The sequence below is a fragment of the Labrus mixtus genome, chromosome 19, assembly GCF_963584025.1.
Source record: "Labrus mixtus chromosome 19, fLabMix1.1, whole genome shotgun sequence".
Classification (NCBI taxonomy): domain Eukaryota; kingdom Metazoa; phylum Chordata; class Actinopteri; order Labriformes; family Labridae; genus Labrus; species Labrus mixtus.
This window is the reverse complement of record NC_083630.1, coordinates 20,207,678-20,223,971: the sequence shown is the minus strand read 5'-3', so window position 1 is coordinate 20,223,971 and position 16,294 is coordinate 20,207,678. Positions and strand designations below refer to the sequence as shown.

Here is a 16,294-nt window from a genome sequence, read left to right as displayed (position 1 = left end):
TGTGTTTGTAGACGTTTTCTGCAGTTTGCATTTCAAACAAAAAAAAAAAAGTGCCTGCAGAGAACCTTGAAGTAAAGATGAATCTCTTCTCCTTCTTTTGGGGGGATACAACATTTCTATTCCTGCTACAATTTGATACTAGACACTCCCATGATGCATTTGGGCAGAAATAATCCCCTTCTCAGGTTTCACGTGCAGGTGGAGAGACCCAGGGCTTTTAAAAACATTGTGCATCATAACCACTTTAGGCTATGTGTGTCTTGGCGACTGTCCTGAAATGCTTTTATGGCTTGCTGTGGGTTTTTTTTTTTTTTTTGGACAGAGATCAATGGAGGCCGCGTCGGAAGCGAGCGGTACGAGATGGTATCAAATGCTGACTCCAGACCTCTGCAGAAAAAACTGAGTGCTGTTATTTCCCAATTCCAAAATAGTTACAGGCCACAGTGGAATTATTTATTCCCAGATCCAGATATAGAATCATTCTTTGAATACAGAATAATAAATTCAGCATCATTACGAGCACCCAACATCTATTTTTCACAATTATTTTTGTCTCTGTATCTATGGCAGTGATGCAGCAAAAAAACAACGTAAAAGGGCACTGTGTAAAGCAAACATGTTAGCATTGATTCCTGTTTACAAGAGCACTTTAGGAGCCTTTATAATAAATAGAAGATCAATACAGGCTGCTGTGGAGAACTCAAATGAAGACACATCACAGAAGAAAGCAGCTAACTCTGAGAGAATAAATCTATGACATGAGGAAACAGGAACTAAAGAAGTTATATTTGATATCATTAAGACAGCAGTTTGAGTAATCAACTGTCATATAACAGTTATAGCTGCTATTAAGGATCGTTTTATATTTTACCATGAATCAGTAGCTTCAATGTGGAAGAGGCCACTCAAAGAGTAGAAACCTTACTTTAATCTTTCTTTTGCTTTTCACAGATTTATTGTGAGTTTCATGGAAATGGAAACAAGTTTAGAGGGGAGCCTGTTTGGATAATTGTTAGATTGAGGTCCGAACAAAATCCTGCATCCTAATGATGAGGAGTGGGAGGAGTGGGAGGGGGCGGGATGCTCAGGACATCTGGTGTGTCATGGTGGACTTATGACTCAACTGGTGTCAATCTTTTAAATATTTTAAAAGTTAATATAGCAGATATCAAACACATACAAATAAAGTTGATTCATGACTTTGTAAAAAGAAAAAAAGGAAGAGTGAAGTGAAACTCCCTCTCAATTTGTTTTGATGAGCTCTGTGTTCACGCTGACAGGATGGCACTTCCTTCAGCTTGTTGATGTTTCACTCAGAGGCTCAAAAGTGAATCTTAAAATAAAATAAAAAAACCTGTAGCTTGGAGGAAACCTCATCTGTTTTTCTACTAAAAGAACAAACAATCCTTCTTTTAATGCTGCCTGAATAAATATGATCGTTTTTCACTTTAACAAAAGAAAAGTACCCCATACTGATACATACAATCCCTCTGTGCCAGTTGAAATCCAGATGCAGCTGCCGAAGACACATCCAACACTTCCTCCAAAACTCAGGGTCACCTGTGGTGCATGTAAGAATCACAGCAGGAGGGGTGTGTGCCTCTTTGTTGTCTGTACGGGACAGCAGGACACTTCCTGCAGCATGGCAGGACTTATTTTTAACCATCAGACAGTGATGGGTGCATGAATCACAGCCCTTTGAGGCAGAGCCATGTGGGTAGAGATGGAGGGTGGAGGAGGAGGAGGAGATGAGACGAAGCTGATCACTTGGCACAAGTCTGCATGCTCCGTCGCTGACTCATCTGTCTTTCATATGGAGGGATGAGGAGGAGGGGGAGGAGGGGGAGGGGGTGGGATGCTCAGGACAATCTCGTGTATCATGGTGGACTCATGACTCACACAGAGAAGGGGAGTGTGTGTGTGCGGGGGGAGGGGGCAACTAGTGGGAGATTTGTATAAACTTAATTGAGACAAAAAAGTCTAAAGTCTGTGGGTTCTTCTTGAATTGTGCTCTTGTGAAAAAACTTTGGCATTTTGCTTTTACTGTACAAACAACATTCCTGAGTGAGCTCTCTCTTTCCTCATGTGGTGGCAGGTCAACAGGGAAGGGTTCACCTGAAAATAATCACGTATGAAATTATTTTGAGCCTCTGTGGGAAACATAAAGAAACTAAAGGAAGGGCCATCCCATCAGTGAACACGGAGCTCAGTGTCATAGTTGGGAAAAAACCAAGAGGAGGACCCAACTGCAGAACCAAAAATATTTATTCAAAACAAAAAGGCAAAAATAATTAATTTAAATCCAAAACGTCCAAAAAATCCACTTAGGGGAAGGAAGCACAGGTACATAGTCGAAGAACCACAGGGAAGAAGCTGACATGGGGAAAATCTGACATTGACTAACATCCAACATGCTGCATTCATGTGGTGTCGGACACATCGGAAAAACGAGTTTCCAAGTTGTAAAAACTGCTCAAGGTGGAACAACAACTCGGAAACTCGGAAAATAAATTATGTGGCCGACTTGACGTCAGAATCGTCCAATCTGATATGAGTAGATACTTCTAGATACTGATTCTAGATGCTAGCAAAAGTAAATTAAAATCTATTTATTTAAACATCTTTCCTGTAAGAATTTGATGAAATGGTGTCACCCAAATCATTTGCTGAAAAGACTGTAAAGAGCTCTGCATAGCTTGTAAATGACCCGTGTTTGTTTTTTAAACACAGCATTGAAAGAGGTCAGTAATCTTTGGGAGGACTGACTCTCCAAATTGTTTCAGATCTTCTCCAGATTTTGAAACATCTCCTCTGATGCAGCGCCAAGCGTGGTTGTGTCTGACGTGCTGGAGATCTCCACCAATGGGCCCGAAAGACACCCACCAGTCTGCGTTCCTCCCTCTTCTGAGGCCACGCTCTGGTCTGGACTCCCACACAGCTTCCCTCCATCGGTAGAGGAGCCCCCCCCTGCTGATGTGAGCACCCATGACTCACACAGAGCCTCGGTTACGCTCCTCCTCCTCCACCTCCACAGCTGCAGGGCAGAAAACCCACAATGCACACATTAACACATTTCTACATCAGCATGCTGGTATTCACTCACAGCTCGATTACTTACGCAGGCATGAGTGTGTGTAATGAACGGGTCACACAATGAGTGATTCATGTACTCGTCAAAAAAATCCACATGAACAACTGGAAACAAAGCTCCTCAAAACCTTGAAATCTGCGTCACTCCGCTGCTGATATATGCAGGTAGATCGGTTTAAACCACCGACTGACGCAACAGTAGAAGATGTCAAGCTGTGTAAACATCCATAAACACCCCTGTACAACTGATGTCATCGAAAACTCAAATCAGAACTGACCTCTATTCTATACCTTCTGAACACACTTATTCTAGAGGAACAATGTCATCCTCACGTGTCATTTAGGGGATAAAACACAAAAAGAAAAGGTGAAAAGGTATCATCCTTACACAGCGACAGATGAAGCACTGCGTTTCTGTGAACGTGTGATTTTGATTCAGAAGAACTTTATGGAGAATAAACCAAAGATATCGTTAATGATTTAGGATAGGATAGGATAGGATAATACTTTATTGATCCCCAGAGGGGAAATTCGGGCATTGCAGCAGCACAGACAAGTAAGATCAAAATACACATTAAACAGAATAGATAAGATAAATAAAAAAAATATAAAAATAACAATAAAAATAAAATAAAATAAAATAAAATAAAATAAAATAAAATAAAATAAAATAAAATAAAATATAAATAAAAAATAAAGAATAAATAAAAAATACAAAAATACAAAATACAAAAAAATACAAAAATGTAGCGGTGGTGTCTGAGATATTCCGATAAATCCACATCCCTAAAGCCCAACACTCCTAAGACTAACTGTGTATGTGTGTGGGGTGGGGGGGGGAGGTACTCGTACTCTTGGGCATGAGAGTGAAGGTATGTCTGAGTTAGCCCTCATTCTTCACAGCTCAATCTGCTACTCTTGAACACCCCTGTGACCAGTTGTCAAACGTAATCCTTACAGGGTTAAAGCTGTCAAATGTGATTAGATCTTAAAATCATGTTGTTCAAAAGCAAAATAAATAATTATGTAACCAGATGTATTCTAAATAATAATAATGATAACACTGTCTGAATTAAAAAAAAGCTTTAAAAAAATCAATATCAGCCTGTTTTTTCAATATTGGTAATTCCTTTTCTTCCCTTTCCCTTTTCGATTGAATATTGAAAAACGAGCTGCAAAAAGACAATGTCAACCTGGGGCGAAGGAGAAAAATGCACCCTTAATACAAAAGCAGGCCAACAGCCCATTACAACACTTTCAACACAAAGAAACCATTATGAATACTCTTTTGTCATTATACACAAATAAAATGAGCTTCTGTTTGACAACTATTTTAATACCATGATTGATTGCAGAATATTATCATAAACTCAAAGGGCTAGTGGATAATTTATCTCCCATGGTTGACAGGAGGAGGCCAGTTTTGGCTCCTCTGGGTTATTGAATGACTAATTTTGGGGTTGGCTTTGGCCCAGACTGATATATGCAGAATTTTTGGAGCTGAACTTTCTAAATATTGGCAATCAATAGTAATGCTGACATCGGAGATGCCATTTATATCTGGGCTCCCCCTCAACAACCGGTCTTCATAAGATATTTATGAGCCAAATTACATTTTATCTGCTTCTTCGGGTCAAACGATAACAGAAATCAGAGATGCACCGTCCTTGCAGAATTAACTCCCACTATGATTTTTCCTGCAATTCCTTTACTGTATCGTGTACTCTGTATCAAACAGTCCTTGTTTATGTGACATAAGGCTGTACATTTCTGTGCACTCTTGTAGGAAGGAGCTGGGATCCCCCCTGAAAGATGAGTCCTTCCTGGCTGTAAATCTCTCCTCACATTGTTGTGATTAGCTGCTGGAGCCTGCTGACACTTTGTCCAATTAGGGAAGCCCTCGTCTTGCCCCTGTCAGACTATAGGCTATACACTGTAATTTTGAAAAGAAAGCACACACACACACACATACACACCCACACACACACACACACACACACACACACACACACACACACACACAAGGGGCCCACTCTAGCCGTGAATGTGCAGCACAACTGTGTGTATTTGTGTGCGAGTAATTCTATTTTTGTTGTCTGGTCCCTCCACCATGTAAAGTGTCCTTGGGTCCCTTGAAAGGCACGACATGAATTCAGTCTGTTATTATCATTATTATTACAGTTTCTTCCAATTGCTAAAACACCATTTTGCAAACTAGGCTGGTTTTATCAAAATACTTAACACAATTCACAAAACCACAAACTGCAAAACATCTCATATATCCTGCAAAATGAAGCACTGCAACCAAAACTACATGTAGCATTATCAAAATCAAACTTTTGCACCAAATGACACACACTTCATTCATATTACCAGATTTTTGTCTAACCAACTACACACTGTCGGGCATAATGAAAAGCACTCTCATCTTTAGTATGCTTTGCCATAATACTAAAATAGTTTGAATTGTAGAAAATTATTCAGATTGTTCACATGCACATTGTCAGCCCATGGTTGATGACATGATCGACTAAGGTCGCTCTGATTTCATTTGAAAGTTGTTTTCTTCTTTGGCCATGAACTCCTCTACCAGCCCTACCCCTACCTCACACTCTTCCTCTACCAGCTCGACCCCTACCTCTCACTCTTCCTCCCCCTCTCATTCTCACCCTCCCTCTTCCTCTTCCTCTCTCTGCAACATCTTCCATTGTTGTTGTAAAAAAAAAAGGTGCTCACCTGTGGTCTTTTCATAGTGCTTACTTCCTGATTGAAGTGATAACAATTAACCATTGAGGTGTTTGGCCAGGTGGCACATATATTGGCCAATTAGCTCATGTAGTGTCATTTTGAATGGCAGTGTTTTGAAATGGCAAACATGTTGTGTCTTATGCAGAGAACCGTGTTCAGTGCATTTAAAAAGTGAGATTTTGAATTGCAAAATGTGTGTAAAGCAGAAAATGAGTTTAGACTTTTGGAGACTTGAGAAGAGGTTTTGCTCTCTGTGTGTCAGTTTAAATAATTGTGCTATGCATGTCATTCTAGTGTGTCAGCAATTGGAAAAAACTGTATTAGGCTGTTTGTGAGCCTGCTGGTTCCATTGTTGTTTTGCTGTCCTCTGATTCAGGTGTCAGTGGGAGTGGCTGTGTGTGATGAAGAGCTTGGCCCCACTACACTACCTCGTTGGTGGGAGATTTGGAGAAAGAGAATGGGGAGACAGGCTTTCCCCCAGTGCTCCGTATAACCTGGTTTAAATAACCTGCATTGTATTGTTCAGTGTACCTCCATCCAAGCGACCGTTGGATGCGCAGCGCCCCCTAGTGACAGTAGAACGTTACGTGATGACGTCCTGCAACGTTGACGTTCACTTCATCACAAGCTCCGTTCCGCTAATTTTAAATGTGTACAAATTAAATTCACCGCTCATCGTCTGCTCCTCAACTCGAACCTGCACATCAAGGTAAACATCGTACACCTGTTGTTCTGCTTATTTTTTTTGTCGTTTAGCCAAAATTATTAAGATAGTTGGAACAATCTCTTTTAAAATGTATCCTAATGTTTCTCGAGTCACTTGTTGTTAAACACAAACTAGAGCATTAAGGCAAACTTTAGTAAGACTTATTACATTCATTCATTTGTTTTATTCATTGTGGAGGTCTGTTTGTGCCAAGGAAGAAGAGAAGTGGAGGAAGTTTTCAGACATTTAGTCAATTAAAGACAAGATTTCCACAATATTAAGTCCATCAGTAGGCAATAAAACAAAATATTTGTTACATTTAAGAGGCTAACATTAGGATTCGTATTCACTAAAATGTCTTGTGTTATCAAAATAGTTGCCATTTGCCAAATTGTCAATTTTTGAATTGACTCATTTACATATGGTTTTGGCTTTTCTTCTGTTGGAAATAAACTACATTCTGTTGTGTTGTGTAAAAAAAAAAAAAAAAATCTAATTTAGGTTGTCAAATGAATGCATCAATCAATCCATCCATCCAGTTGGGTCACTGTGAAAATTTTTTAAGAAAAACAGAGATTATTTGCAAAACACTGACACCCCATGTTTAATTGAAAGTTGCACAATGCAACATATCAAATGTTGAAACTGAGAAATGTTGTTATAATTGGACAGTTATTTACCCATTTCAAATGTTGTGCCAGCAACACTCTCAAACAGCGTCCCGTTAACCACTCTGTAACAACTCCTTTAACAACACTCCCAGTGAAATCAGTCATTTTGAAAACATTTAGGATTTCAGCTGTTCAATCAGCTCGTCTGAATTGTTTTATTTTTAGCTCCATAATGCTCCAAAGATTTTCAATCCTGAAAAGCTCTTCTAGGGACAAGTGTTGCAAATTAACACCCGCTATAAACACTATGATGCTTGCGTTGGATTGCTGTTTTCATTCTGTCTATGTATATCGTACCAAATAAACCATAAAAATAAATAAGTCGAGGCTGCAGGAATGCCAGTTCAGCCAGATAATGGTGCTTCGATGTTTTGCACAGCATTGCATTCTGTTTACATTTTACACATGGTCACAACTTTCTGTTTAAGAGGGGTCAGTCTGTCTGATAATCCATCCGTCTATTTAAAGGAGAACCATGGAAAGTGAATAAGAGTCACCTCCACATTTTCCTCACTGTCCAGCTATACATCAGAAATGATTTGTAGAGTTTGCTTCTAATCATTTCTTCTGCATACATGCACAATAGTACGTCCTTTCAAAACCTCTTAGACATACTGTATGACCATTTGTCATCAAAATATATTCTAAATTCAGAGAAAGGTGTACTTTTTGATCCTGCCTTACAGGTTTGTTAGTTTATGTTATCTTAAATCTGTTCCACTCTAAGATTTTATATTTCTGCAGTATTTTACATTTCATACTGTGCACTATTTATTTTATATTTCTGCAATATCTATTTATATTCTGTTGTGCTACTACCTGTAAATAACTCCTACCATACATTGCCCATCTTACCTGAATGAGAGTTCCTTTTTTTTATTTTCTTCTTTTGTTGTTTTTAGCTGTGGATGCTTGTATGTGTGTGCACTTTAAGGTGAAGCCAAATCATTTTGTTGTACATATTGTATAATGACAATAAACACATTCTATTCTATTCTATTCTCAGATGTATGTTTGTTTTTTTGCTATTTTATGTTTCATTTAAAAGGTGCAAGAAAATATGAAGCAGCTGACCTTTAAGTGTCAATGGGCTTTTCTTCCTACAAAACTATAGACTGCCATCACATGATCATTGTCTGACGAAAGCACGTCTTGTCATTAGGGTCTGTGTGATTTCCGCAGGGCAGGAGACATGTGGAGGAGGTGAAAGGCGAGGAGTGCGGCAGTGAGACGGTGAAACCATCCAAACCAAGAATGTCTCTCATGCTTTCCTCAAGTTTTTGTGAGAGTGACAGTGAAGCCAGCAAGTGAGTTTTGTACTGTTATAAAAAAAAAAAAAACTACAGATCTGCTCGTAATCCAGCTCTGTAAGTTAGTCTGATCATTTCAGTGATGATGATTCTGATGATAATTGCAGCCCTGGCAGTGTTTACACAATAGTAGATTCATCACAGAAGGACATCCAGCGTGGGAACAACAAAGGCAGGTCCACTTATCTGATAATCCACTTTGTGTTTGATTTCACACAATTGCTGCAACAACAAAAAAAAACTCCCTCTTTTTTTTTTTTTTATGTCTCACCGTCATCACTCTGTCTTTCACCAGGGACTGCTGCCGCACAAACACAGATGCCGAGCTCAAAGCCCAAGGCCAGGACGCTGGTGAGTCACCGCCATACTGCCGTGTGTGAATGAAAGCTAAGTGAATGATCATTCAATGAACAAAAAAAAATCAGGCTTTCAGTTGACGTCATCAGTCTTAATCACTCAATTATAGCAATTTCCAGAAGGTAACTGTGCTTTATCTTTGCTTTTTTTTTTGCTTTTCTCCCTGCAGGTTGCATGCAGGCAGCTGCTTGATGGAGACGAGGTGGCTTCTCTCAGCAACCAATGTGAGATCATTCACTCGCGTTTCGTTTAGTCATTCAAATATGTGATGTTTTACAATCCTCTAAAGACGATATAACATGAAGGAAAAACAAGGTGAGTGAAACACCGGTCAGTGAGAGGCCGCAGAAGACAACCATCAAGTGTGAAACGTGTAACAAAGGAACAGATGTGGCCAAAAGTTTGTGGATATCCCTTTCATTTTTTTCTGTTGAGGTGAACTCCTTCATAATTTTGTAACAGAAATGAACTCACACATCAGCAGGGCACACAGTCAGGTAGTCGTTTTTTTACTGTGAGTCATATACGTTCATTGTAAAGTGTGTGTTAATATCATCATTAGATCTGCCTTTGCCTTCGCCTGGCTTCTATATTTGGGATGAAATGAATACAGACTGTTAACTGGACCTCTTTGACTTCTCTAAGGGAGCATTTTTTGCAGATTGGCTCCAAAAAAATGTACTCAGGAAAGCCTGCAGATAGAACAGTGGATTCTGTTACAGAAGCGCATTTGCCCCTGCTCTTTTGGATGAGATGTTAAGCAATCATAATTGGGTTTAATGAAAGGACATACACACACTTTGGGCCAAACATTCTGCTCTCATAAACAGGTAGCCAATTTCTGTTCAGTGGCTTTACATATCCTCATGATAGTTTAGATCTGTGTTCTCTAAAAGATCACCAAATATTTGAATTCCTGTTTCTAAACTAAAAACATATATATGCTGAAGTTTGAATTAGTAGGGGTGCTGGTTGAAGGCTTCCTATGATCAGAGTCTTCAGTCCGTAATGCACTGGGCGCAAGGTTGACTCCCGATCCTGACGATGTTCGGTGCATGTAATCCCCTTTCTCTCTTCAAGCATTTCCTGCTTGTCTTCTTCCAAGTAAAGGCAAAACATGATCTCAGAAAAATTAGAAATAGAAAGGGTTTGGGCATTCATTTAAACCAGGCGCCAGGTGCTGAGGTAGTTGGCTAAATAGCTTTTCTTCAAACACACTATAATTCAAAATTCAAGCTCAGTATGGATAGAACTAAAAAAATAAAAAGTACATAATGTTCAAATGGAAATAAATCAAAAGATGTTTCTGGCTTTAACAAAAAGAAAGGATTAAATCCACATTAAAGAAGTGCTGACTTTGTTATATCATCAGGCTGAGACTCATTCATGATGTAATGCTGACTTTTATGACAATGCAACCCCACAGTACCCCCCCTCCCTCCACACACACACACACTTACACACCTCCACTCATGTGAAGCATGAGTGAGTCAGCCTGATAGTACAACTTATGATGAGTGAGCTTCACCACAGTGAGAGCTAAATGAATAAATCTGACTTTCATAGAAAGCCTTTTTTTTTTTTCTCTCAGCGGAGGAGACTGTCTGGGCGACATACTACATTTATTGATTTCAGTTCCTGCTTTAGTCCCTGTTGAGGTGATGCATTTGAAAATCATCTCACCAAATTTAGATTCAAATGATGTCTCGAGGACCATGTTGTTGACAGACGAGGTTCAGAGGCAGTAACGTTGCAATGTAGAAAAAAACGTGCAGAGAAAGAATCACAGGAGAAAATGTTGTGTTGCCAAAGCTTGGATGAAATGTGATGCCATGTTTTAGACTGAACTGAATCACGTCTATAATAAAGAGTAGTTCATGCTGCAACAGTTTACTTTTTGATTTATAAATGTCAGAAAAAGGGAAACTTGTGTCATAAAACCCAGCTGACAACGTGAACATTTGCTTTATCCAAAATAAATGAATATTGAACCATTTATGATGAAATTAAACAAAAAAGCAAATAAAACCTCACATTTAAGAAGTCTTAAATAGACTTAAATTATTTTATTACATCTAAAAATGTAGGATTTTAGAGGAAATTAGTGTTTTTTTCCAGGGCCTGACTTTCTGCAATTATTTAGAGCTGCACTGTGGTGAAGTGGTTAGTGCTGTTGTCTCACAGCGAGAAGGTTCCTGGTTCAGATCCCTGTTGGACAGGAGCCTCTCTGTGTGGAGGATTCATGTTCTCCCTGTGCATGCGTGCGTTCCCTCTGGGCTTCCTCCCACAGTCCAAAGACATGCTCGTTAGGTCATTTGGTGACTTTAAAATGAGTGTGGCTGGTTGTCTCTTTCTGTATGTCAGCCCTGTGATTGACTGGCGACCAGTCCAGTGTGTAGCTCGCCTCTCGCCCAATGACAGCCGAGATTGGCTCCAGCCACAACCCCGAACCCCTAACAAGGAAAAAGCAGCATTGATGATATATGGATGGTCTGCATTATTCATGACTAATTCCTCCTTCTTCTGGTTGACTAATACATGAATCTGTCTTTTGTTTCAGCTCTATAAACAACGATACACAAAGTCAAATAAAAACTAATATTACTGTTTCCTGTTTCTCTCCTCAGCTCCTCTGCCACTGCTAACACTAACGGGGACTCTGAGCGCTGACCCCAAAGGAAAAGCTTCACTTCATGCATCCATCACTGTAAGTTTCATTGCACATCTACCACAGTGCTGCGGTGTTTATTTTTCCTTTCCATTAGGGAAGAGGTTAGTAACACTTATTGTTCTGCCATCAAACTCTGTGTGAAACCAAAAACCTTAATGTGCCTGTGCATCTCTTAATACTCTGACTCCCTGCTCTCAGGTAAAAACTGACTCGTACAAAAGACCAAATATTTAAATCCTGCAAGACAAAAACACTGTAGTTGGTAATTATGACCACTAGATGGTGATATTTGCCCATTTTCAACACATTTTGCCCACAAAGTCAGACAAAGCAAACAGGTGTTCATAAGTAAAGATATAAGGATTGTATAAATATATAAAATGTAAATATAGTACATCAAATTGTACAAATAGATATGTATATAGATATATATATATGGATTGTATAAATATATAAATCAAGTTGTATATATGTATGGAAAATCATTGGATTGTAAATATCAAATATAGTATCATAAATATAGTATAGCAAATTGTATATATAGAGAGATTATAAGGAACACAGGAAGTTAATTTAATTTAATAAATATTAATTATTGAGCTGTGGAAAAGGGGTAGGATTAAATAAGTTTTATACTTCTTCCTACTCCTTATCAGGCATATCAATTGAATATATGTAATTTTCTTTTTCTTTTTTTTGTGAAATAATTTGAACATTGTTTTTTGTTTATTGTATTTTCGTGCTTTTCATTTTGTTTTGTATTTTTGATATGTTTGATTTTATTTTTGATATGTCTGAAATAAATTTAATCAATCAATCAATCAATCAATCAAGTAGGGTTGACATGATACCAAGATTTTAAACTTAAGAGCATGAAACCAGTAAAAATCCAAATATCAATTTAGCAAACATAGAAGTCCTAGGAACCAATCAAACTGCTTTACATGTGGCAACATTCATGTATTTGTGGATTTTTGGTGCGATACTGAAATCGGGAAAAAATAGTTTCTGCTTGTAATCTGCTGCATGAGGATTTGGGTCTGGGGGAGCTGGTCCCTTTAAATGTTTTTTAAAGTAGGTTTTTGATGATGATGCATCTGGTTGTATATGCTTTGACTGATAACATTCTGCTCTGTGACCATGGGTATGTTGACCTGTGTTTTGTGACTTTTTGTGTGATGTATGTCTGTAACAGCAGAACTAACTAAAAAAAAAGTTCTGCCAGGCGTGGTCAGGACACTTTTGAAAAAGAGATTCAGTTAGGTTTCCCTGTTATTGAGAATGTGCTGCAGTTTCAGATTGTTTTGATGGATTCATTCCTCTCATAAGCTGCACCTGTCTTATGAAAGAGTAGTTTCAAGGCTCTGGCAATATTTTTGGGGCGGCCCAGTTTTAAATCAGACCTGTGGCTCCTTTCCCACATGACTCTCTGACTCTATCCACTGTCCTGTCTCTAAATAAAGACAAGTGATGAGAATCCTTTTCTTCCAGGCTGAAGCCTCCGTATCAGCTGCCCAACAGGACAAAGCCGACACATCAAGCAGAAAGCCTTCCATTATCAGCACAGAGGTCATTATATAACTTGAGTCCTCTGCACAAAGTAACCAGACATTGCCAAACTTTCAGTCATCATAGCGTTACTTAGTGATGCCTTTTTATGTTTTCTTTAGGGGACAAGAAGTCAGTATTACAAAGAGCTTTGCCTGCAGGTGGAGGAGAGGAAACAACAGCAGCAAAAGGAGAGAAGAAGAAACGCTGCTGATGATCAAAAGGTGACTCACTTTGTAACTAATCTGCTCTGTTCTTTCATTAAAACATTGTTGGAGATTTACAATGGACAGTCATCACAGTTGTCCTCTTATATGCAGCACATTGAGACCATGCTGAACTCCACGTGGGGGATGCCAGGAAGCGGGGCTCCAAACTACCACAGGGGCACAGCGAAAAGGACAATGAGCCTCTACAGGGCCGGCATTTTACCCCAAGAGCAGGTAAACAATGCCTCGCCTTTTAGCTAAGAATCGCTCCCTTCAACAAAAGCCTATTGTAGTCAGAAGGTCTCCTGATCAGGCTGGCGTTTAGAAGGGGAAAAAAACGAAAGAGTGTCTACAAATCTGTCTGCAACAAATGAGGATTGTGTAGCTGTAAAAATCTCAGCTCTGGACTGCTTTAAAAGTTTGACTGATAACAACAAGTTTTAGAACAACAACATAGACATGGTGGTAGAAATCTGATTACATGTCTTGTTTCTTATTTTTCTCCTCATTAAAACCTCCCACTGAGTCTCTTGCAGAGTTTCTCCGCCCCAAAAAAATGTTTTTAAAAGTAGAACTCCATCCTGACCTCCTTTTTCCACACATTGCATTCCTCTTGCAGCAGCTGAAACTCAAACTTCTTTCTGTGTGTATTAACAGTGGGAGCCGGTCTGACTCTTAACACAAGTTGTGTTTGAGGTCATAACACCAGTCTGGGATTCTTGGCCAGCATGACATTACAGCCTGTTTCTTTGACCGGGGCGCTCCTCAATGCTGTCTTTGTTCTCAGATCCGCGATAAAGTCCTCAGAGGGGTCCCCTTCCACCGCCTGTGAAATGAAAGACCAACACATCCCTCAACAGAGACGACGGAGAGAAACCACAGAGCAGCCAGGCAAAATGTACTCTCTGACTTTTCTCTTCACATACAGAACCTTTTGTTTTTGTTGTTGCCATCATGTTATTTGGGCTTTCTTAGCAGCAAATTCTGATGGTTACAGATCACTGCAGAATAAATCAAACCAATAAGAACAAAAACATCAAGAGTGTGAACATTTTGATTACAGAGCCATGGGTTTGCCTAATGTACAGGTGCCTTCAAGGGACATATTTTCCTCTTTCCATACAGAGAATGGACTCATGGCCTTCATTTATTTTGTCAACCCGTGTTATAGAGAATCTCAAATCTTGAATTTAAAGGAGCATAAATAATCTTTCTGCCCCTATTTCACAATACATTCATTAACAAAGCATAAAATTCACTGATTCTTTCCAAACAAGGGGAGGGATTTGAGAATTGAGTGTATGTGTGTGTGTGTCTGTCTGTCTATTTGTTTGGATGATCAGGATGCTTTGATTATTCTCTAAACAAACTGTATCCTACAAATCCCATAATGCACCCCAACAAATTCTTCCATTCGACCCTCTGACTTTCTAAAAGTCCTTTTTGTTTCAAACTATGAATCTCTACCTTGTGAAGAAGACTTTTTGCATAATAATGTCTTCTTAAACCTGCATTTTCATTACTGTACATTTGTCTCCCTCTTCTGGCAGTAAGAGGAATTACACCAACAGTCAATACGTGTGCTTAGGACATCCGCTCCCTGACCTTTACATGCTGTGGAGTCAGGAAAAGTTACTACAAGGGTTGTGCACATTTGACATCAGGACTCAGAAAACCCAACACGTCGCCCCTGTTCTTAAATCCTTCCACTGGCTTCCGTCCTGGCCAGAATTGATTTTAAAATCCTGTCAACAGTTTATAAAGCGCTGCATGGCCTTGCCCCTGATTATATAAAATAATTAACAATAGCAGCTTTTAGCTTCTACGCTCCAAACCGGTGGAGTCCCCTACCAAGCATTATCAGAGATGCCCCATCACTGAACTCTGATAAATAAAGATTTAAAATATATGTTTTTACTGCTGTATCTTATTAGGTCAATAAACCTGAGTTTTTAAGAGTCATTTACTTTCATTTATCTGAAGCAGGTTGGGCTGCTGTTTGTTTTTTATATAACCACTGCACTTGAATTGCCTGTGCATACACCTATCTGCTTGTTTGCGTCTTTATGTTCGTATTTTTCAGGGTTTTTTTTGCATTTCTTTGCTCCTGTGAAGCACGTTGCAATTTCTTTCTGTATGAATACATCTTCTAATTTCCACATAATTATACAGTGAAGAGAAATGACTCACCCCCCTCTAATTACATGGTTTTGTTCTTGGCCTGCTCGTAATTGGAACAAATTATGCTGAAGCTTTGTGTGCATGTATTCAGATTTCATAGGCTAAGGACTGACCTTGTTGTGGAGGGCAGCACAGTAATGAAGATGTAGGGTAGTTATAAGGGACGGTGAAATACTAATGGTCAGAGTGTAGGCTGAGAAGGTTTGTAATTATACTGTAGGACACTATATTCCACAGAAGAAGAAACTGGTGGGTATTGTTATCTCACACTAACATTGAGAGTTTGAGAGCTGATCAAAACGTATTGTTGGCAGGATATTTGGAGTAGAAAGACATTTATGGTGTGAGCTTTATCAGTATGTTTTTCAGGTAGAGACACATGCCGTTTACAAAGTCTGGATTCAAAATATAGAAAACGTTCTGCCTGAATTTGCAGTGTCAGTGAGTGGGAGAATTTAGAGAAGCAGAATTAAAAGCCACATTGAGAAAGGTCAGGCAGAAAGTCAGTAGTTCAACATCAGCCCTGCAGCCAGACAGGAATCAGAATTTTCCTTCTTACATAACAGAGGTGTAGTATACGACTAAGTCCAGCATGATCCAGGTTTATCTGTTTGACAAAAACAAACCCTGACCGCTGACAGGTCGGTTATTTTATATTTTCTTGCATGCTATTTAAATATGAATACAGACAAACAATAAGGGTATTCTCTATCTTATTACATATTACTGTGGTTAACACTGTTACCATATATGGCATCATAAAACTCTCACTTTCCTTAATTTGCTGTTACCATGAACAAAGC

At 39.1% G+C, this 16,294-nt stretch overlaps 1 protein-coding gene across 2 annotated transcripts; it reads left to right on the top strand.

Moving 5' to 3' along the window:
- Positions 1-6,425: 6,425 nt before the first annotated feature.
- Positions 6,426-14,457, top strand: LOC132994392 (uncharacterized). 2 transcript variants are annotated; one of them, XM_061064717.1, is made up of 10 exons: positions 6,426-6,547; positions 8,378-8,522; positions 8,633-8,697; positions 8,821-8,876; positions 9,052-9,106; positions 11,510-11,589; positions 13,045-13,122; positions 13,224-13,325; positions 13,422-13,544; positions 14,098-14,457. In XM_061064717.1, exons 2-10 carry the CDS (start codon positions 8,470-8,472, stop codon positions 14,140-14,142), a joined length of 657 nt encoding a protein of 218 aa, XP_060920700.1. In that variant the 5' UTR covers positions 6,426-6,547; positions 8,378-8,469; the 3' UTR covers positions 14,143-14,457. The 2 variants fall into 2 exon arrangements, with proteins under 2 accessions (XP_060920700.1, XP_060920699.1); XM_061064716.1 differs by having other exon boundaries at positions 13,404-13,544.
- The last annotated feature ends 1,837 nt before the right edge of the window (positions 14,458-16,294 follow it).